The sequence below is a fragment of the Clarias gariepinus genome, chromosome 8, assembly GCF_024256425.1.
Source record: "Clarias gariepinus isolate MV-2021 ecotype Netherlands chromosome 8, CGAR_prim_01v2, whole genome shotgun sequence".
Taxonomy (NCBI): Eukaryota; Metazoa; Chordata; class Actinopteri; order Siluriformes; family Clariidae; genus Clarias; species Clarias gariepinus.
The window spans coordinates 21,142,211-21,165,272 of NC_071107.1; the positions used below are offsets into that span (position 1 = coordinate 21,142,211).

General features: G+C 35.7%; 3 protein-coding genes across 4 annotated transcripts; 2 read left to right on the forward strand and 1 right to left on the reverse strand.

Moving 5' to 3' along the window:
• Positions 1-5: 5 nt before the first annotated feature.
• Positions 6-4,925, forward strand: eif4e1c (eukaryotic translation initiation factor 4E family member 1c). 2 transcript variants are annotated; one of them, XM_053502937.1, is made up of 7 exons: positions 6-71; positions 1,305-1,399; positions 2,513-2,608; positions 2,705-2,768; positions 2,884-2,997; positions 3,095-3,234; positions 3,471-4,925. In XM_053502937.1, the coding sequence occupies exons 1-7, from the start codon at positions 54-56 to the stop codon at positions 3,583-3,585; spliced, it is 642 nt and encodes a 213-aa protein (XP_053358912.1). In that variant the 5' UTR covers positions 6-53; the 3' UTR covers positions 3,586-4,925. The 2 variants fall into 2 exon arrangements, with proteins under 2 accessions (XP_053358912.1, XP_053358911.1); XM_053502936.1 differs by lacking the exon at positions 6-71 and adding an exon at positions 171-332.
• Positions 4,926-5,248: 323 nt separating this feature from the next.
• On the reverse strand, positions 5,249-12,647 carry si:dkey-228d14.5 (uncharacterized protein LOC796266 homolog). Its single transcript, XM_053502512.1, has 7 exons — positions 12,364-12,647; positions 11,717-11,764; positions 11,065-11,136; positions 10,910-10,977; positions 10,472-10,602; positions 9,155-9,332; positions 5,249-8,134 (listed from the first exon to the last, which is right to left on the reverse strand). Exons 1-7 carry the CDS (start codon positions 12,426-12,428, stop codon positions 7,947-7,949), a joined length of 750 nt encoding a protein of 249 aa, XP_053358487.1. The 5' UTR covers positions 12,429-12,647; the 3' UTR covers positions 5,249-7,946.
• A 3,070-nt stretch (positions 12,648-15,717) lies between these two features.
• Positions 15,718-21,959, forward strand: zgc:110319 (uncharacterized protein LOC796111 homolog). The gene is made up of 8 exons (XM_053501379.1): positions 15,718-15,821; positions 17,947-18,041; positions 18,301-18,436; positions 18,808-18,874; positions 18,980-19,088; positions 19,834-19,897; positions 20,935-21,109; positions 21,240-21,959. Exons 1-8 carry the CDS (start codon positions 15,757-15,759, stop codon positions 21,309-21,311), a joined length of 783 nt encoding a protein of 260 aa, XP_053357354.1. The 5' UTR covers positions 15,718-15,756; the 3' UTR covers positions 21,312-21,959.
• Positions 21,960-23,062: the final 1,103 nt, after the last annotated feature.

The following is a 23,062-nucleotide window of genomic DNA, read 5'->3' on the forward strand; positions in this document are numbered from 1 at the left end:
GTTCCGGTTGGCAGTGTGACGTCACGAAGTGCCAGAAGAATTTTACAGGCAAGATGGCGACTTCGGAGCCGGTAAGAAAGAAAGGGGTGCAACATAGATACCTCGAAAAACGATAAAGCCGGTGTTTCTGCTTGTTTGCGGATTGTGTGTGTGTTATATATTTTTTATTTGCTCAGATATTTTGAACGCAGACTGACACGCGGCTCTGGTATGTGTGGAAAGACGGGGAGCGCGGTCTGCTTCTCAACTTGGGGTGGATGAGCGGTGATGCTAAGCTAACGCTAGCTGATGATTTTAATGGACTCGGGGGCCTTGCCGGTGACTCTTATTCGGTAGGGAAAGAGAGAACGGCGCTTATGGCGGACACCTTAGACCGTATTTAGTCGTTATTGTAGGTCGTTGTGTTGGATAATTTTGAACTGATGTGCGTGTGCGCGCGTGCGTGTTTTGCCGGTCATTCCGGCCAGTTGGACACGTGTGTGTTGGCTGCAGCTTTTGCTAGCTCTCCGTAACAGCGCAGCACAGCGCTCTGACATCGCCATCCATACCGAGTATGAAATAATCCTGAATTCGGGATTGCTAAAAGTTCTTTACGTACACGTTTTGTTGTTGATTTATACTGCGTTGTTGTAGATATGAATAAAGACGTTAGCTATCAGGCTAACGTACGACGAGATGGTTTCTTGATGAGCTGGGTTGTTCTGTTGTTCCGCCAGTAGAGGGTGTGTTTGGTGCATTTGGCAACCCGCTTTATATTTGAACGTATCTACTACTCACTGTCTCACAGGCATGCGGTGAGTGTAAAAGGCTGTGCAGCACGGATTGTGCAGGAGGAATAAGGGATGGATGGATGTTTGGCTGCTTTATTGATCCCGAAGCAAGTTATCCACTTATCCAGCAGCAACATAGACAGTAACACAAAGGCAGATTGTAGATGTGATTGCGCACTGTATATCTTTCATATAGTCATTAAACACAAGGTAAAAAAAATGAAAACTGACCAAACGTTACCAGTGCCATGCTAAGAACAAAGAACTACAAGATGTATAAGAAGCTTATAAATAAATCATATAAATTACTAGTGAAAAAAATAATAATAACGTTTTCTTTGTCCCTGTGATATAACAGTGTTCCAGTCTTCGGTTCTCTGCCTAATGCTGACATTACAGAGCTCTGCGCTCATGTTTGATTATTACATTATACTGCATTTACCTTGCTCTGTATCTAAACCATAAATTGCATTTAAAAGTATTAATATTATAAGATCATTGACATTGATATTAATACTCTTATTGTTTATGCAGCGAGGACCTGAAAGTGAAGAGGGCTCGAATGAAAACAGTCTCGCACCAGCTGCTGCCAATCCCGAACAGTACATTAAACACCCTTTGCAAAACAGGTAACACGTTTTCTCTAAACCAACGGAAAAAACAATTACCACATACTAACTGAACTACATACAGAGTCACAATGGTCTCATTGAATGTCCTAATCATATTCAAGTTAGGAATGGCTATGCAGGCTGCAGGTCAGGTCAGAAGATAAAATACCTCCTGGCAAGAGAACATACTTTCTCTTTCCTGCCATTACACTCATCACAGTGTCTCAGTCAGTTTGTCCATGTTTTCTTCCACCATCATGGATTGTATGTGTGTGAGACAGAGCTACTGTGACATGGCCCAATTGGAAGTGCTGACCACACGTGGTGAGATTTGTGCTTCCAGAGCTGTCGGCCTTGTTGCTACACAATGCTTGCTTTTCTGCTTTCTCTGCACCAATGAGAAGCCTTGCTCATTTTGAGCATCACACTTAATGCACTCTGGAGCCATTTTTTAATTTTTTTTTATTATTACTAGTCATTTTACCATTCTAGTTTATATTTTCAACCTCTCTATAATATATAATGGTGACTCTTTTCAGATGATGCATGTGTAAGCAACATGCATCATCTGAATTCTATTACCCTCAACAGTGCATGGTTTTTGCCAACATTTAAATATAATGTAAATAATAGTGTAATAAAGTACAAGTAGCAGACCATGTAAACCATGACTTTTCATTGTGCAGAATAACAGAACGCATTTATGAAAGTAAAATATTCTCTCTTCATAATCCCCTGCTACATTAGTGCACTTATTCCAGCGTTTCACTAGTGCTTGAATACCATCAAGGTAGAAAGTTTTTTCAAAAAGCCAGAAAACTCTCCCGAGGGGGATGTACAGGAGAGGTGGCAGTAACGCTCAGCCAAGTTCCTGTAATGTGCAGGTGTGGTTTGTGATTAATTGTATATACAGTTCTTACAGACAGATGTGTCTCTTTCACAAGTGACAAGTCGATTTTTAAGGATTGAAGGAATCTTACTGTGCTTGAAGTCTTCTGTAAATGTCTATTGGTCTTATGCCTACAATCATGAGAAATTTTAGCACAAGTCACAATTTAACTTGAATGCCCCTTGCATGTGTTCAGTCCTTATTTAATCTCTTATTTAAGTGTTACTGTGTCTTCTCTGCAGATGGGCGCTCTGGTATTTTAAAAATGATAAGAGCAAAAGCTGGACAGAAAACCTAAGACTGATCTCCAAATTCGACACAGTGGAAGATTTCTGGGCGTAAGTAAAATTTTGGCATTTGTGACTGTAACACTACTAGCTTTTTTCTATGTCTTATGTTCTGTATCTTATGTTCGTGCTGTTTTAATTGTACAGGTTATATAACCACATACAGCAACCCAGTAAACTTGGATTTGGCTGTGATTACTGCTTATTTAAGGTATAATAAATATATTTTTATTTCTGGTAATTATTTTGATAGAACAACTGTCTCAGCCAGAGTTCTGTATCCACTGATCACGCACTGTATATGTTGTGGTTGCTCTCTGTCTTAGGATGGCATCAAGCCCATGTGGGAGGATGACAGGAATAAACTTGGAGGGAGGTGGTTAATGACGCTTAGCAAACAGCAGCGACACAATGACCTTGATCGCTACTGGATGGAGACAGTGAGTTTTTTTTTTTCCCCCAGAAGAAGTTTGTTTCCGGATGAAAGTGCATCGTATTTGTGCATCATTAACACAGATTTATTAATGTGTTTTACAGCTGTTGTGTTTAGTTGGGGAGTCTTTTGATGAAGCCAGTGAGGATGTTTGTGGAGCAGTAGTTAATGTTCGTCCAAAGGGGGATAAAATATCCATCTGGACAGGCAACTGCCAAAACAAGGAAGCTATTATAACGATAGGGTGAGTGATTTCTGACTACTGACTGCTATGAATGAAGTGTTGCCTTATCAGTAGAAGCAGTTTTAAACTGCTGTTGATCTTTTGTATGCATCAGTCTGTCCCTGTTCTCCCAAAGGCTAATCACATTATTAATGTATCTGAAGAACACAAGGTTGACGACGAGAGTGTATAGAATTATATATTTCTATTCTTTCACACTGTTTGTGTAACTTTTTTGTCCTTCTTCCTTTATTTAGGCAACAATACAAAGAGCGCTTGAACATCCCCATCAAAAATATTATCGGCTACCAGTCCCATGACGACACCTCTAGCAAAAGTGGCTCTACGACAAAGAACATGTATTCGGTTTGAAGAAGACTTTTCAAGTTGTAGGTTTATAAAATTACAAATTTGCATCACATTATTATGTTTAAGTTGTCAACTGCTGTAGTGTCCTTTCTTTTTTAAAAAAACAAAACAAAACAAAAACAACGAAAAATGTCCCACACGTGCATTTGTAGTATCCTATATGAAATGAACCAAGAAAGTGTAATGGTTTTTCACCCTTGAGAGAGACTGCAACAACAGATGCTATGCGAACCATGCTAGATGATATTTTAGAATTCAGACATTACGTAATCTAATTCAAGTGCCCTAGCTGAAAAGGTTTACGGCTTAGATTAAAAAGACATCGTTCTTTCCTTTATTCTTTATTTTCTCATGTTTATTGATATGAAAAGCGCGTAAAAAAAAATGCAACTGCAAGGACAAAAGAGTAGACAGATTAATTCACAGAAATTTTATGAGCCGTAACTATTTTAACATGCTTTGTGGTTAGAGGTGTTTGGCATGGGACATGATTGCAGAGGCGCCTGTGGAGAGAATATCATAAAAGGTTTGTAACAAATGAGCTTTGGTTGCTCTCCGGGTTTGAGATTTGGAAGAGTGGCCGATTATTGTTCCAGCTATGCTGGAATTCTCGAGTGTTGCTTGATGACCTACTTCTACTTTTTGTGTTAACCCTACATCTATTTATAACGTATGCATTGCCATTAAGATACTTAGTGAGAGGATGACTAAAAACCCAGTTTCTATTTTCCATTAGTATTTTCCTTCCTTTGTTGTTGTTTTTTTTTTTTCCCCTCCTTTTTCTTTTTGAAGTTGTTGGTAATGTGGACTACTGCTTAATATAGAACATTTTTACAGTGAATCATATAGTAAATACATATACAGCTATGCTTTTAGGTGTGCTTTTCACCTTTTCCTTATACAATCAGCATTGTGAACATCTTATTTGCATCACTTTGGGTGAATTTAAATGAAGACAATACTCATTGTGAATTTATTTTGCTCATAATGTATCTCTGTAATTCCAGGATGTATATTACCTTCTTTCAAAGTAAAAGTGACATGCTTTGCATTAACATAACTATTCGTGCTTTTTCTTTACTTTCACAGTATTAAGGAAACATCGTATTTAAAGCACTTCACATCACAAATAAATGGTTTCTCATAAAAAAAAAGACCTGTTCTTTATCCCCCAATTAAAGCTCAAACACCTTGGTCATATTTGTGAAATTAGCCCTTGACATCAATGCATGCCATACATATTATTCTCTGGTTACTTGACATAATTTACCTTGCAATTTGTTTGTATTCAACTGTAACTGTGTAAATAGAAATGGTAGAAGAAAATAAAAAAGGAAAACACACTTGTCTGAACACATGTTTCTAATTTATAGGAAGTAATTAACCTTAATGCTAACGCTCATAACAGTACAGTCTCTGGGCAAAATGAAAATGTCCAACTGTCAAAAATGTTCGAAAACCTATGGGAGGATGTCTCCATTAAAAATAAGAGAACTAAAATACAAGAGACATTTTTTTCTTTTTTATCAAGTCCTTTTTATAATTGTCCACAACAACAGTCATGAGTTATTTTATTTATATATATATATATATATATATATATATACAAATATAAATAAAGAAAGAAAGAAATAGTGATGACAGCAAAACAAACAAACAAAAAAAAAGGGTTCAATATTTAATTATCAATATTTTTTTGTATACTGCAAACCAACATTCAGAAACTGTGTGCAAGTACACCCTTCTAACTGTCTAACTTCAGCTCAGAACAAGCTGCAGCAGGATTGGTTTCAATGATTGCACATTGATCAGGTCATGTAGCTTCAAAACAAGCTCAAATCTTCACCCTTTCACCACCATGCGTGACAGCTGGTGTTAATTAATTGTGGTGATACCATTTTTGTTCTGTTTTCATCAAACATTGCACTCGTCAGACAAAAGATGGGACTGGTGCTAAAAAGTGTCTCACCTAAGTAAATTTTCAGATAGGATCACATAACACCATTTTGATGTTACTTAATGCTTCTCCCGATCCGTTCTTCATTTTCAAAATATCCATACACATATTCTTATCAGATGAAAAGAAACACTGCTAAATACAATTTCATGCCGTTATGTAGTGTCCATAACTTTGTGGAATAAAAATTTCTCAGTGATCTTAGTTGTTATTCAGATAATATGAATTTGCATGAAAAAAACATAAATCTGAAAAAGTGTATTATTCTAAAATGCAAAATTGTTAAGATATTGCAACATGAATTTAACATGGTTAAAGACATTACAAATTTCTTAAGCTTTTTTTAATACCAGAAAATAAATTTAAGCAACAATTTTACTGCGCCTATGCTTCTAGAGGCTTACACCGATTTTATCAACACTTATAAACATAAAAAAATCCCATTTTTAATTATTATTGCTTAAAGCGAGACAGCATAGTGCTGAAAAATTGCATTTTTTGCACACATATAAGATCATCTCTTCAAAATAGGTGAAGTTAGCAACTTGAAATTTTTAGGAAGCAAGATTAGTCATTTTATTGGCGCACACATTGTCTGTATCATATGTAAAACATAAAAAAATCTGAATCAATACTGTGTTTTGGCTGTATGCATGATGACCAAACATTTCTACCTTGGCCTCATATTTACATTTACAGTACATTTATGTCATTTGGCAGATGCTCTTATCGAGAATGACTTACATTTATCTCATTACACATATGAGCAGTCAAGGGTTAAAGGCCTTGCTCAAGGGCAGACCAGTTGTAGCTTGGTGGTGCTTGGGTTAGAACCTCAAGATCAGTAGGCAAACACCTTAACAACTGAGCTGCCCGTCAATACAAAAGGATATTGCTCCCGGATTTTGTGGTTTGTTTAGATGCAGTTTTGCAAAACCCCAAGTCTTGCACTATGTTCTTTTAGACAGAATGGGCTTTTGCTATCTGGTCTTTTTCGAAAGCCATCTATGACAAATATTTTCTTACAAAAATGCTGTTCCTAAAATTACCACTGGGAGCTGGCTCCAAGAGTGAGTCAATCCCTATAGACCCCCATGTTAAAATTTTTAAATTTAGAGCTGAAATGAACATCTTGGTACAAAAAAAAAAACTAAGCCATAGAGCTATACACAATTATGGGTGTGGCCGATTTGAGGGACAGCTGCATTGCAGGTGTCAAACCACTAGCTGTCTGCTACAGTATGCATCACTTTATCTAATGAGCTAATAGAATATCACAACAAAGGAATGTAATAGTTGACATGGGACAACGTGTAGAGGGGCATGGATGATGGACTTTAAACAAATGCAAACTATATAAATTCATGTTAGCCACCTTAGCATTTTTGCTAAGTTAGCTTGTGGTAACTGTGGTAAGTAGGTTTGCTCGTTCCACCCATTTGCCCACTCATGGATTAACTAAAGTATAGACGGAGTCAGCTTCTGACCAAGATGAGTTTTTTTAGAGCTTTTTATCCCTTTAGATGTCAATTCTGGAAAACACTGATTTGAGATGTACAGTTCCAATCCGTGTTGACCTATTAAAAGTACCCTGCTTTAAACTGAATTTTCACAGTTTTTTTATTGTCTGATTATTTATTTATTCATCCTCAGTAACCGCATTATGCTGTCAAGGTACAGCATGAACAAGGTACAGCATGTTGTGATGAGTCGACATATCCACACACTGAGTCTACATCTAAGAAAGTCTAGTAGTCCACTAGAGAATCTACAAGTTAGGCCTGTACCTTTAAATATCTCAGGAATTTACAACACGGGTAAGTTTATTGATATAAACTGGTAGGTGGAGCTGAATTTTGCAATCCCTTAACCATGATCACATATAAAAAAACAAAGGGGGTGGGGGTATTTGCATATACAGAACATCATTATAAATTTTTAAAAATAGACTTAAATGCAACAGTTGATTTTATTGGTCAGTTTGCTAGCCACCCACTGGTGTCTTGATGTAGGCTATTCAAAACAAAATTTGCTTTTTCCAATCATGACAAAATTTACTTCCCCACTGCAGACATATAATAAGAATTTCTTTCTCTATATATACTTTAAAGTTGATTCTATATATAATCAAATAAGGAATCACAAAAAAATAATTCTGTAACATATACAGCCTGCGTATATTTAACTTTTACAGAACACTTCAGAAAAGAAATTCCAACCAAGGCTGAGGATTTCATTTGTGCAAAATAATGCTTACATGCCTGAGTAACAAAGATGAGTCACAAACTCGTTTACTGGTTTGCTGCTCTAAATATCTTTTAGGACTTTCAAGTTTGATCGTAAGCTCCTTAAAAATAACAATGATTTGTTGCTTAACAAGCTAGAGGCATGGGCTAAATGTCAGTTGTCAGGACAAAATCATTGTGTTCTCTTCATCCCTTTTTGAGAGGAGTACTGAAAGCACTGCAGAAGAAAAGGAATAAAACTCCACAGCATAGCTGAGTTCAAAGAGTTCCAGGTTCATGCTGACTGTCCACTCAAAAATGGCAGACATGTGCCTGTAAAAGAACTCCTTTTGAGAAAAAAAGATGCAGTCTGACACAAATCGATGTTAAGGAATAGATTAAGAAATATATAAACAAACTACAACCAACTACATCTGCGATGTGCATATGTTTAGCTTGGCTTGTCACTAAACACAGAATGTGGCACACTCTGGCAATCCATTAATTGTTTTGTTGAGGTATGTAGTCTCTTGTAGACGTAATCTACAAACTTGATTCTCGCTAATTTACACCTCAGTCCTAACGGTGGGATACATGAAGGTGTGATGATTTTGCTATGCAACAACAGGTTTCAGAGACTGCTCTAGCAATCGGCATCTAAGCATCAGGGAGACAATTCTAGAGAATTATGTGAAGTGATCTGAGCATTCAAGAGCTGTTTTGCTAGTTTTTGTAGGTTAAAACTTAAGGGTCTCTAAAAAGTCTCTACGCATAGGTAAAATTAACACTTTTTAGCAAAATGTCTTTCAGAAATTGTAATACTCAACCTTTTTTAGCTTTTAACAATTCCTTTGACATAGAACTTGTTAAAATCATTCTCATGGATGGATCAGAAAGCTGTCAAAGAGGTATAGAGACATTTGGGACATCCTGTATAATGATTTTAGAAATTACTCTCATGTTCATATGTTCCCCAAAATGTCCTGTTTTACATAATTGCATATACTAAAATTGGCCATTTTAGAATTTCCCTTTTGTACTAATGTATATTACATACATTAGTACAAAAGGGAAATTTATTTATACCCATATTATCTGTGCCAGAAGTGTCTTTGGTATAATCAGTTGGGATGCATTTAACATTTACATTTTTTTAATTCAGAATAATTTTTTATGCAAAGCTACTTTGAAGCAATGCACATTGACAAAAATGCTTTTCAAATGGAGCTAAAATTAATTTCCAACATGGAGCCACAGTTTTATATCATAACGATATTAAATCCATATCGATCCAGAAATAACTAAATAATACAGACAGCCAGATGGTTTCTTGTCAAACCAATACTTAATAGTACTAGATAGAGTATGTAATGCATACATAAAAGGATACACAGTATGGTCACTATGACCTGGATGCTGGAGAACACGATCCGTATTGGGTAGAGAAAGCACTCTAGTCCAGTTAGCCTGCACCTGCTTGTCAGAAATGTGAGCAGCACCGTGTAGAAGCAGACACAAATGAAGCTCAAAGCAGCACCTATATTATGCAGAAATATCAGCTCTGCTGGCTAAAAGTGGGGGTGGAGGGGGGGGGGGGGATGGGGTGAAATGACACAAGCACACAGTCATTTTATGTTCTTAAATGGGTTTTGTTTAGGAGATTTAATTAGAATTTTTATTAAATATTGATTTACTGTTCTGTTTTCCACTACTGTATTTGTATAAAAACATTACATTTGCTCCTATCTACATTGTGTGTATATCCTTGTAAGATCCTAGAATGATGACCATTCTGTGTTACTCTTGTGCTACTGAACAAAAAAACATGAGGAGTACAAACTGGCTAGGCTATAGTACACACACTTTTGCTGCTTTAGCATTTAATCAAAGACAAGAAGAAAAGTGTCTGGCAGCCCATTGCTTAGTTCCCCCACAAAAAATAAAGTTTTTAAATATGTGCCTGATGATTAACAAGTATAGCACACATTCTTTTATATTAAAATCTTTTAATAGCGTAGCATAACATTTTGGTCAGTTGTGTTAAGGTAGGAAATATAGAAACTGCAGGAATGCAGATTTCCCACAGCAGAGCCTGACAAACCTGATCCAGTTAAGGAAGAGTTTTAAACACAAGGACCTTAATGCTGCTCGGTATTTGAATATGAATTACAAGTTATTTTCTTAACCTACAGCAAATAACGAACCAACCACCCAACTAACCAAATAAATACATTTACATTACATTTACATTTAGGCATTTGGCAGATGCTCTTATCCAGAGCGATTTACAAAAAGTGCTTTAATGTTTACATCACTGGATACATACTTACACTGGGTTAACTAGGTTAATAACTAAGTGCCATTAGTCCAACACAACAGGGAAGAGGTTGTGATTAAATAAATAAATCACAGCTTATGGCCAAGAAGCAAATGATGGTTTCTATGAGCATGATAAACAAATACTTCAAAATATAAACCAATGCACAGTTTTTAATATATATATATATATATATATATATATATATATATATATATATATATATATATAATATATATATATTTAAAAAAAATATATATATATATATTTAATATGTATATATATGTATGCATGTATGTATGTATTTATTGATATAAGTTTGCTTATAGAGTAAGAACCGTCCCCCCCCCCCAATATTCATTGCTTTAATCAGTTTTTAGTTATACTTACATTACAGTTTCCAGCCACGAAGGCACCGACTGCAGCAATACAACCAAAGACCATAGCACACTTGCTGGTGAGGTGGTGAGCATTGCATTTCTTCAGGATGTGTGCATGATGGAAAACACTGAAAACCACAACTAGAAAAAAGGAAGAATTTACAGTATCATTCATTAATAGTTAGTATTGTTCAATACATCAGAAGCTGATTTATTCTTGTCAGACAGTGGATAAAGATTCTATCCCAGCACACTGGGCTTAAATGTGCAGTACACTATAATAAAACGTTTTAATACTTGAATTATTCAGTAAAGGTCATACATAAGCTTTCTTATTTACTCTACATAAACATTTACTTTCATAGCATGGCATAGATGTTCAACTGATCTATGTAAAGTGTCATAAAATATTTTACATTAGTAAAAAATTAATTTGTATGACACTTACACAAAAATGAAGCCCCATTGATTGTAGCACTAAACAATGAATTTTCTGGAAATTGGGTTCCACTTCCACTAAAATGTAAGAAGAAAAATACATGTTAATGCTGAAATAACAAACCCAAAGTGGCAGAACTCCAAGATGATTATAGGATGCCTAACCTTATGGTGGGTATGTTATATCCTGTGCAGCATCTTTCAGTTTCATTTGTAGGACATGAGTCGCTGTATTCCCTGTAAAAGAGATTTACTAAGGAATAAAACCAGAAAACATTCATTTATTTCCTGTGGCTGATTAACAGTTCAGGGTCACAGTGGATTTATTCTGGGCCGGCCCGCAAACTGGACAAGACATCAATTCATCATCACACAGTCTTATATTTGAACCATTTATATAGTAGGTAATTCATAACCATGGAGGTCAGGAGAAAATAAAAACTGGAATGTACATAGGAAGCGCATAAGAAGCTCCACAGACAGTTAATAAAGCTCAGGCTCAAATCCCACAGCAATAAGGCAAACACTACATTCTAGCTCAGAACCATGTGTTTGTCTGACAAGTAAAAGAATATAATAAAGCATTTGAAGGTCAGAATAACCTACATGTGTCAACAACTACATTCAAACATTGTGACATAGGGATGTTTCAGTAATTCAGAACTATGGAATCGTAAGAATTAAAGCAATGTGTGTCTTATAGTACTGGTACTGTACATAGTTGTACAGACACAAAGTATGTGAACTCAGTTTCTTAACTACAGTTGATAAGAAAATAGAAATACATGATAACATGCTAAAAATTACCGGGACATACCAATTACTGAGTGAGCAGACATGGTGGAATCTTAATGCAAGTCCATACCTGCAAAAATGTATATAAAAATTTTTATAAAAGAAATATATGACATCAATTAAATACCACTTTGTACAAATGTTCTGTATATCCTCCCACTCCTACTATACTTTATTTACAATAAACCAAGCCCTTAACAGCAGCGTAGGTGAATGGTTAATGAATAACCCGGAACTTGTAGATAGAGAATTACTGAGCTATGGTATAACAGAAAAAAACTCCAGTAATCCCTGTCCTGTTCTTTTTCAATAAGTTTATAAATCATATATATCAATATATAATCAATATAAGTCAGCTACACTAACAGTTAGAAAACAGGAAAAGTTAGATTTCAACTAAGAATTACAATACCATTTGAGTATATCATATTATTTATATTTTAAGAACAAATCCATGTTTTAGTTAATTGTAATTTCTAAATATTCTGTAAAACCCAAATGTGATTTCTCCTAAATAAAGATTTTTCTATTGTTCAACTGTACATTTGACCTTCTAACATAATTTAGACAGGTTGCACAAAGTACATATTAATAGAAGACCTCAAGTTAGTGTTTATTTTCTTAGAAATCCAATATTATACTGTACATGAGCAAGAAAGTTTGACTTACACCATCCAGCAGCCGATGAATGAGACAGCACTGAGACTGATGGGTAATAAAATCCAGTATGCCATGTCTCTTCAGATGAATTACCAAACGATTTGGCAGAGCTGATTTTAAGGTTGTCAGTAAGTCTCTTTTGAACAGATGCTAACCAGCCAAGTGCTGAGCCTCATTGCGTTCCTATTCTTAGCATCTCAGTAAGCCTACTAAAAGTTTTCGTCCTAAAGAGAAGTTCTTACTAGTAACCTGTGTCTTCCACCAACCAAACTACATTCTTCCATCGCTTCTGTTTTTACAGAGGTAAAGCACTCTGCTTCCTTTAACCACTCCTTGCAAAACATCACCCTGTCAAAAGGCAGGAATGAGAGCACTAGGGCTGGGTTAACTTTATCTTACTGTTTGCTTTGGTCTAACACTTTTTTTTTTAACTCAGCTACCACTTTACACATTAAAGTAAAAAGAAAAAAAACTTGCTGGGAGTGTTCAAAATTAATTTTTTTAAGTTTCTGGACAAATTAAAAGTGTTTTTTTTGACTGTCTATACAGCAGAAGATGGCATTTTGAATGGAGAGCACCAGGGCAGTCATGTGCTTTGTCATTTTAAACAGAGGTGATAAACAGTTACTTTGAAGGCCACTATAATATTGTTTTTTAAGGAGCAACCAATGGACACTTTTCCCAGTGGACAAGGTCTAATTATATTGACTAATATTAGAGTGCATTTAAAATAAATTAAACTCTTTGGTGTAGATTTATGTGTAGAGCACATAATTTATGAGTATTTATTTGTTTGCCACTGCACATTTACAAAACCACCCAATTGAAGCTTCAAAATGAAATGGATGAAAAGTTATTTGTTTTTTAATCAGGAGGTTTTTAAAAAACCTCAAAATGAATGTTATTTTGAACATTTTACTGTGAGAGAGGGACCAGGAAACATAAAAGTGTGTAGACTGATTGCACTGATAGATTGATGATAGATTTCCAAATTGCCAGTGTTTGTTAACAAATGTACAGTATTTAAAGTCTTGTGTGCCCTCCACAACCACTCCTACATGGAGCGCAACCATAGACTGTAGAAAAAAAAGTGCAGTATTGATGGTGAGATAAAGCCTTATTTATTAGTGGCTGTAAATAAAAACTGTTACAGCTGACTCTGATGAGAGAATGTATTCAGGCCCTGGAGGCTATCCCAGGAGGCTTAGGGCACAAGGCAGGGTACACCCTGAACAGGGTGCCAATCCATCGCAGGGCACACACACATACACTCACTCACTACGGGCAATTTGGTGACGCCAATTAGCCTAATATGCATGTCATTAGAATGTGGGCGGAAACCAGAGTCCCCGGAGAAATCCCACCAAGCACGGGGAGAACATGCAAACTTCAAGCACACAGAAACGGGAATCGAGCCTGGCCGGAAATCGAACCCAGAAATGTAGGTGCAAGGCGACAGTGCTAACCACTACACCAATGTGCCAACCACTACACCACCGTGCCGCCTTCTATTTCTTACTAACACAAATAATTTTAATCAGGTGGTCAAGGTGGTATGCGGAACGGATGTGGCGACCCGGCGATAGGGAGCAGACCAAAACAACAACAACAACAATACAAAATACATTTTAATAAAAGATCTCAAGTTATTGTTAAGTAATTGTTTCAACTGTGAATTAACAACTATTTCAGGTGACAACTTATGAATCTGATGAGAGAATGCAATGAGTGTGCCAAGCTGCCATCAAGGCTAAACCCATCTACTTTATGAAAGTTAAATATAACACATATTCTGGGTTAGCACTTTTTTATTTGCTACATAATTCAATATATGTTCTGTCATAGTTTGGATTCCTTCAGTATAAATTATTCACAATTTACATAATCCCACTCGGTCTGATCCTTCAACGTCATGGTCTTAACTATCACTTTTTTGGCCGACGACATTCAACTTTATTCTATCTGTACACCTACTCCATTTGCCCAAAATGACAAAATCTCTGCTTGCATGAAGGACATTAGAGATTGGCTCAACTTAAACTTTCTGAAACTCAACATGGAAAAAACTGAGATAATTTTTATCGGAACCCCAGCACTCACCAGCAACATTTCCACCAATTTCACCTGTGAGATTGCTGGCTCTCACATCAAAACATCTACTTCTGTCAAAAATTTGATCTTTGACTCTACACTCCTTTCAGCCTCACATTAAATCATTCACGCATTCTTTCATTTACGCCGCATTGCCCAACAACAGCCCTTCATCAGTACCAAAGATGCTGAAACTGTCATCCATGCATTCGTCTCATCACGCATTGATTTCTGTAATGCCCTTTTTATTGGTCTACCTGCCAGCTCCATTTCCAGATTACAATATATTCAAAACTCTGTGACTAGAATACCCACTCATACAAAATGCTCTGCTTATACTGTATAACCCCAATCTTGTATGATCTAAATTGGCTCCCAGTTGCCTACCGTATCAAATTAAAAATTCTTCTCGTTTTTAATTCTATAAATGGCTTAGCTCCCACTTATCTTTTTAATCTGCTTGCTCCCTACATTCGACTCGTTCACCACGTTCCTCCGATTCTAGCTTTTTTGCTGTCCCTCGGTACAGCCTCTCTTCAATGGGCAGCAGATCATTTAGTGTTATTGCTCCCAAACTTTGGAACTCTCTACCACACTCTCTCCGTTCTGTTAATAACATCTCAGTATTTAAATCTTTACTCAAAACTCACTTGTTTTCCGAATGTTACACCTGAATCCACCTGTCCCCTCCATGTCTGTCCCTCTTTTTTGTCTGTTTGTTGACTTAATTGTTTTCTACTACAGTACTTTAATGTCTGTTTATATTATCTTCTTTTCACTTGAGTTCCTTACATCTTGAGTTTTCACTCATTGTAAAGGCGCTATATAAGTAAAAACTATTATTATTATTATTATTATTATTAAATGTACAGTGTAGGTGCATCCAAATAGTTGACAGTGAGAAAAAAAAGGCAATGGAGATGTAGGGCACCACTGGCACGTCACATTCAGGAAAACGATTTTTCGTTTTTTTTTGTTTTGTTTTGATTTAAACAGTTCCTTCTACTCCAGTCTACACACACACACACACACACACACACACACACAAAACTCCAGTCCACACACGCTTCAGAGCTTCACAGTCACGCGTGATAGCGCTACTCTGATATAGCTGACTAATTAACTGCCCTGTCGAGAAAAGTAACATTGTTTAAAATTAAACGTTTCCAGGAATTTCTGCACACCATTTAAAAACTATTTAATTATACTTTGTAACGATTTGTAAAACGGTGATATCTATCATAATTTGTTGGTTTAACAGGAAATATGTTAGATAACTAGCGTTGGGTCCTAAATATCAAAACAGTCAACATGGCGGCGGCGTCCTGCAGGCGCACAATCCGGAAGCTCCTGCGGGAGTCCTCGCGCTCTTTTGGGTTAGTAACAAAAAGTACAGATTCATTGCTATGCTTTGAATTGTTTCAGAAAACAGTGATCATTTGGACTTTATTTTGCATAGCGTAGAGTTTAATGATCGAACTTGACCAGCTGGAGGAGTTCAAGCGGATAAAGTTAGCTCGTTAAATGAACCTCGCTAAGTTATTTCTTAAATTCACTTACATGTTCAAACACAAAAACAAGCAGTTTAAGATAAGTATTTGAATAAACTGGCGACATTTTCATTTTAATGGTAATAAACTTGAACAAAAAAGGTTCACTGTCATGTTGTACTGTATATGTTAGCTGAGGTAAACTTTTTTGTGGTGTTACAAAACGCACCAGTTTAACCAGTGACTCAAATTCATACTGTATTTGTCAGGTATACAGTAATAATAAGAAATGCTTTAGGACAGTCTGTGAAAGGATAAAAAAAAATCGAAAGATTTCACTTCCGTAAAGGAAAACTGCACTGGACAAATACAATTAACCTAAAGAAAAACGAACAAACAAATACTGGGATGGAATACACAAATGTACAAATAAAATAGAATTAAAATATAAATATACACGGATCAGCCATAACATTATGACCAGCTGCCTAATATTGAGTAGGTGTGTGTGTGTGTATATGGTGTGTGTCACCTTTCTATCACAGCCAGCATTAACCTTTTCATCAGTTTGATCTACACTAGCGCTTCTATGGAATCAGAGTACAGCCTTGTTCCTCATGTGCGTCAGTTAGCCTTGGCCACCCATGACCCTGTCGCCAGTTCACCGTTTTTTCTTCCTTGCATTACTTTTGGTATGTCCTTACCACTGCAGACCAGGATCATCACACAGAGCTGCAGTTTTGTAGTAGCTCTGACCCAGTTCTCTAGCGATCACAATTTGGCCCTTGTCGAAGTCACTTAGATCCTGATGCTTGCCCATTATTTCTGCTTCCAACACATCAACTTCAGGAAAAAAAAGTTCACTTCCTGGTTTATGTATCATACCCACCTCCAAAATGTAGCTATTATGAGAAGGGCCGAATTGTGATGGCTAGACAACTGGGTCAGAGCAACTCCAAAACTTCAGCTCTTGTGGGATGTTCCCAGGCTGCAGTGGTCAGGACATACCAAAAGTAATCCAAGGAAGGAAAACCAGAGAACTGGAGACAAATGCAAAGTGTACTATTAAGCTGAGAAGTATAGGACTTTTCAGGAATTGCAGATATTACAATAAGGAGCAACAGTTAATAATACGAATAAAAACAGATGAAATAATACTATTTTACAATACACGATTTATTACTATTGGTATTTTCCAGTTACAGATCTACTGTTAGAATTTTCCATACATGATCATGAACATAAATGTGCATCTTTCCTTGGGACAGAATGATTGTACAACATAACGTTACATCTTAAATATAAGAATGCTCCTAGAATTTGCTGCAGTTTTCATTTATTTTAAGGTTATCTGGAATTACCTAGCCAATATGATAAAAATAATTTTATTAGATTTTACTCAACTATATAAACATGACTAAGCAAAAAAAAAAAAAAAGTCACATAGGCAAAGAATTACCATAGGCACATACGATCATATCATATGATTATATATATAATAAATTATACTTGCGTATATTAAATAGTTAATGTAATTCTTCTAATAAAAGCATGCTTAACATTAATTTTCTGTATAATAATATAGAAACGTCTTTCTATGTCCTCAATTGTATACCCCGTGTACATCATTGTACCGTATACCCTAATGTCACTAACGTGTTGCTGTGTAGTTTAGTGCAATTAAGTGTTATATTAAGATTAAGATTATTAGATTATAATAAAGGTTATTAATTAGTAACCAGAGAAAAGAGATTACAGCAAGTAGGGATAATGGTAGTGAACGTTTCCTTGCTTTTTTTACGATTTGACAGGTATAATAGAACATTTAAAAAGATATTAATAACTAGAAATGTTCCTTCCTGCGTCAGTGCTTTATTGTCTGTCTTTTGTATTTTATATATATTTTTTCTGGCTGACAGTAGACATGGAATGAAGTGTTTTACTATTCATTTCGAAATGGGTTATGTTGTTTGGATCAGTAAATAACAAAGAAATAAAATAATCTCCATAGGTTCTCAGTGCAAGATGGAGGTCAGTGCCGCTCCCTGTGGTCAGTCCAAAAACACAGTGTACAAGCTCAGCAGTCACAGTACAACCCGTTCTTAGGTGAGCTATTTTACACTTCCATATATCTAATATTAAATACAATATTACATTATCTATACATGTATCTTTTGGTAGCATGTAACCGATCTGACCTCACTAATCAGTGCCATGCAGATGCCATATCTTTTTACATTAATGGAAGTAAATTGTGGTTGCTGGAATAGATTTTAGATTCAGTTCACTTTTATTTAACAAGCATGATGCTTTTATAGCCTTTTAAACACAGGGTGTGCTTTTTCCTTTATTCTTTTTTTAACAGCAAGATGGCTGTCAGTTTACACAGAAGACACCCCAAATCCCAGGAGTTTAAAGTTCCTTCCTGGGAAGCCTGTGCTAGGAACAGGAACACTAGACTTCCCAAATTTAAGTTCTGCAGAGTGTTCTCCTTTAGCCAGGTAATATCTTTTAATTTGTGCTTCTTTTAGTTCTGATCAATAAAATGAACATATTAAGTTTTTGATTTAAAAAATGTAATAAAATAATTTTAATGGGAACGTTTTAGTGCTTTTTTTTCTATGTACTGATTGTTGTGAAATTACAGTCAGACAGAGAATATGGCAACACAGGCCAGAACGAAGGACAGCTTATCTGTGTTTATCATATTATGTTATGCCTGTTCAATTTGTCCTTGTTCTTTTCGTTCCCACGTAGTGCAGTAATAGTCTCTCCTTCCTTAGCCTGGTTGTGTATCATTTCCTGTAACACAGATTTGGCACAAATTGTTGATTTAAGACTGTAGGATTAGATTATTTTTTTGTTTGTGCAGAAATCTTTTTCAGCTTAAAGGGGTGAAAAGTGTGTTTTTTGGCCCTGATTTCATCACGCTTACAAAGGTATCAGTCAATTGTTAAGCATTCAGTGTTTGTCAATCATTTTTAATAAAAAAACAGTAACAGTAGATGAAACAGAGTTAATGCCTTTTTTAATCCTGATCCCAGAATGATGACGCGGAGTGGGCAGAGGTTAAACGGCATGCTATTGAGATCATCGAAAAATTTTTTGAAAGTGGAGAACTTGTGACAACAGGAGTAGCACACACAGAGACCAGTAAGTAAAGCACTGCAGAGTCTCATGGAACAGCTTGGGTAACTGGAGTTATGCCAGAACAGTGGTCATTGTGAGTAACCTCTGAGTCACCATGTGTAGCTGTTTCCTTCAAATAAATGTTTACCTGAAAAGTCACATTTATCCTTTAGCCCAAACATAATTAATCAACCAATCAACATGTTTGTTTTTACACAACAGTTAGTAGATAATGAGTAATGGATTTTTTTTAATGGATGCTCAGGTTGACATACTTGTTTTGTCACATAATGTCTCAGAGACTTCTTGTATGGTTTACGATAAGGTATGATCTTAATCCTGTCCTTGACACTTAACGGTGCTATGGAAGCAGTCATCTCAGACAACCAGTATCAGTCTTTCCTTCAGACCATTTAGGTATATTCTTCCCTGGGGGACAAGAGCCTTGAGTTGAATTGATTGAGAAAGCTAGAAATTATATGAATGATACATTATGCCGACATATTTAAGTGCGGACATTCCCTCGTATTTTGTAATTCATGTATTTAAGGAGTAGACTGAGTGGCATAAAGATGTTTTCAACTGTGTGTTTATACAATGGCTTTGGTCATATAATAACGCAATTAAGATAGACAATTAGAAGCATGGGTCTTTTTGCTTCAGTGGTTATAGCCTAAATAACAATTTATGCCTATTACATTGTTTTTTATAACGTTGACATGGTGAGATATACTTTATATTCAGATCTATTTGTTTTCTGCTTTTCTAGATGTGTCAGAGGAGGATGATGAGATTGTTTTAATGATTAAAGAGCTTTTAGACACTCGAATCAGGTAATTTATTTATTTTATTTACTCATGTATTCATAACCTTGTGAAAATTGATCTTACAGGCTATTACTACTTAGCCTAATTGCTGACAGTTTTTTCTAATATAACCAGTAAAATGGGAGGTATAGCACTGTGACTTGTGTACCAAGACACTAATCAGAACCTTGTACTAATAAAATACAGTGCTGTTCTAATAATTATAAATGTTATAGCATAAAGCCTAATGCACTGTTGCTCAGAAAAGCTGCATTTTTGACATTAAACTAAACAGGTATATAGAGTAAATGTAAATTATAGAATAAATATAGGCCCTTAATTTCTTTGCAAGTGGGCAAATTAATCTACGGGTGATCAAATAATTTCCCCACTGTATAATACAACAGCAACAAAGCAGTGTAAAAACTAAAAAAACAGAGGTCAAAAGCTTTAGGTGATGTTTACATCAAACATGAAAATATCGGAAAAGTAACACTTTGTTGATGAGAGAGGTCAGAGGGAAATGGCCAGATTGGTTTGAACTTCCAGGAAGAATATACTTCCTGGAATATATGTAACTTGAATAATCACTTTTTATTGGGATTATAAATATATGCTTAATGATCATACAGTGTCCACTGTAGCTTAATTTTATTAATGTATGACAACCCCAGTTTCCAAGCTTTCATTAAGAACAGATAAAAAATATCTAAGTGCTAATAGTGTCCTCTTGTGGAGAAACTTCAGCCTAAACATGATCATCCAGGTCCACCAGTAACGAAAATGGATATTGAGATACTGATTATCTCAAGTATAACATTTAATGTATTCGCTATGTGAGATATCTAAAGGCTGCAAATTAAATACTGCAAACCACTGTGCTTTATTTCCATTTTAAATATGAATTCTTAAAGTATTAAAAGGAAAGGACAGCATGCTATATCCTATGCTATAAATTAAAGACTAGTTTGGCTTATTCTTTAAAGCTACTGTGAGTCATGTGAACCATTATACAAGCAAAGAAGACTGGAAAAGCATGTTGATGTGTCTTCCCTGGTTTTCAGGCCTACTGTACAGGAGGATGGTGGTGATGTCATCTTTATGGGCTTTGACGATGGAACAGTGAAGCTGAAGCTTGTTGGCTCTTGCACAGGCTGTCCCAGTTCCGCAGTCACTCTGAAAAGTGGCATTCAGAACATGCTGAAGTTCTATATTCCAGAGGTGGATGATGTTGAACAGGTGAGAGACATTATTTTAGTGATGGACAATGCAACATGGCAAACAATATGCTACATTAAAAGGGATGAAAGTGGTTACGTTTTAGACAACATTTGTAATCATCACACATTTCTATGCTGCATTTCTTTAGGTAGAGAATGAAGTGGATGAAATCAGCAGGAAGGTGTTTGCTGAATTGGAAAGGAAATTAAATGATTCATAACGTGATCCTGGCATGTTTTGATGACCTGGAGGCTAACAATATGGTGACATCTAACAAAAGATTCCTTTTTACTTAATCCTGGTCATTGTAGCAGTGGCTCTGGTGAGGGTCCCAGCCACAAGGCGGTCATACATCCAGGCTGGGATGCCAGTCCATCACCATGTGAATGAATACACAAGCACACACATCATAATAATCTATGAAAAACACGAAACAAAAACAATAGAAATAAAGTTTATAAAATATGCATTATAAAATATATTACAAATTAACAGTATTTCATTGTCTATTTTTAAAGATATGCTGCAAGTTTTCCTTTACTTTAATTCAGCATATCCTCAGTTTTATTCTACATTATATATTTAATTTAGGATTTCAGGATGCGACTGAATGCTTTCACGCTAAATGAAACTGTAAATAATGTACTTGCCTGAATTATTATTTATCACTCATTCGTTCTTTTCAAACACTTTTCTGCAGTGTTATATCACTGTAAAGCTTCAGTCCCTGTCTGTGAGTAGTTTTGCATCCTCTCTCCATCACATGGGTCATCCTGCAATCCCTAATGTGTTACTACTTTACATTCAGCGTACTGGTTTTGAATTTTCTTTTTACACTGATGAGAATAAAGCTGTTGTTCAAGATCAACACAGGAATCTGTGTGGTTTTTGATTTATGACTCTTCTGAGTTTGGATATAATTTGAAAGCAATGTGTGTTTGTGGATTGGAAGGAGCCAAAATGGAGTGATTATTCTATGTGGGTTAATAATAAGCATAATTTACACATTATTATACAGTCTTTTAAATGCTAGCTATGCTACAGATTATTTGAATTTTCTTGGTGCATTTTACCATTTTAATGATTGTGAAAATTGTCTTAGTTTTACATTGCAGATTTGTTGCCCTTTATAAAAATTACTGATTAAACTAAAACTATTGCAGCTATTAGCCTGATAATTGCATGTTTGCCTTAATCTCTTGGAAGCTGGTTCTTCAATATTTATTCTGTTCTCAATTATTCTGAGTTAAGGATATTGTATTGAGCATTGAAAATAAATATTAGCTTGAAACAAACCATACTTATTATGTAGGTATTCCATAAGGGACATTATCTTACTTAACTTATTTCAGAAGATGTACATTTTATTTTTATCATTTGATAAAGAAAATGTAGTGGCTTGTTTTGATTATATAAAACAGTTACTGATGTATAAGAGCATGGAGGTGTACTGTAGTCAAAGAATAGAGGAAATTATCAACTTGTTAACCTGTCTAAAATAACATAAATGTACAATCCATCCATATAAAATGGTTCCTCAATTTCTATTGTTGTATTCTGGCTTCAACAAATGGTTCAAAGGCGAATGTGTTTAAAAAATTCCAGTCACACCATTTTTTATACAGTTATAATGTGACCTGCACATAAGATTAGTTGGTTCCAATTTTGCCTTTGCATAATGCGTTTAGAGTTCATGATGACATTGTTTAATGTTGAAATATAACTTAAGGAATAATATAATAAATAAAAGCCAAAGTGGCGAAAGCTTAGTGGTTAGCACTGTGGCCTCGACCACCAGGGTTCAGGGTTTGGGCTTCAATTCCTGCCCCTGGTCTGTGTGCATGGAGTTTTCATGTTCTCCCTATCCATGGTGGGTTTCCCCCAGGTACGTTGGTTTCCTCTCACTGTTCAAAAACGGGCAGATCGGTTGTGTGTGTGTGTGCACACAACCTACAATAGATTGGTACCTGT

Bases quoted from the DNA above. Each gene is read 5' to 3' on its own strand.
- si:dkey-228d14.5 (XM_053502512.1), bottom strand. From the start codon at position 12,428: ATGGCATACTGGATTTTATTACCCATCAGTCTCAGTGCTGTCTCATTC. The intron at 10,978-11,064 runs GTTAGGCATCCT...CTTACATTTTAG, and splicing joins TATAACATACCCACCATAAG to TGGAAGTGGAACCCAATTTC. The intron at 10,603-10,909 runs GTAAGTGTCATA...CCTTTTTTCTAG, and splicing joins CAATGGGGCTTCATTTTTGT to TTGTGGTTTTCAGTGTTTTC.
- eif4e1c (XM_053502936.1), top strand. From the start codon at position 258: ATGAGCGGTGATGCTAAGCTAACGCTAGCTGATGATTTTAATGGACTC. The intron at 1,400-2,512 runs GTAACACGTTTT...TCTTCTCTGCAG, and splicing joins AAACACCCTTTGCAAAACAG to ATGGGCGCTCTGGTATTTTA. The intron at 2,609-2,704 runs GTAAGTAAAATT...TTAATTGTACAG, and splicing joins ACAGTGGAAGATTTCTGGGC to GTTATATAACCACATACAGC.
- zgc:110319 (XM_053501379.1), top strand. From the start codon at position 15,757: ATGGCGGCGGCGTCCTGCAGGCGCACAATCCGGAAGCTCCTGCGGGAG. The intron at 18,042-18,300 runs GTGAGCTATTTT...TTTTTTTAACAG, and splicing joins ACAGTACAACCCGTTCTTAG to CAAGATGGCTGTCAGTTTAC. The intron at 19,089-19,833 runs GTAAGTAAAGCA...CTGCTTTTCTAG, and splicing joins AGTAGCACACACAGAGACCA to ATGTGTCAGAGGAGGATGAT.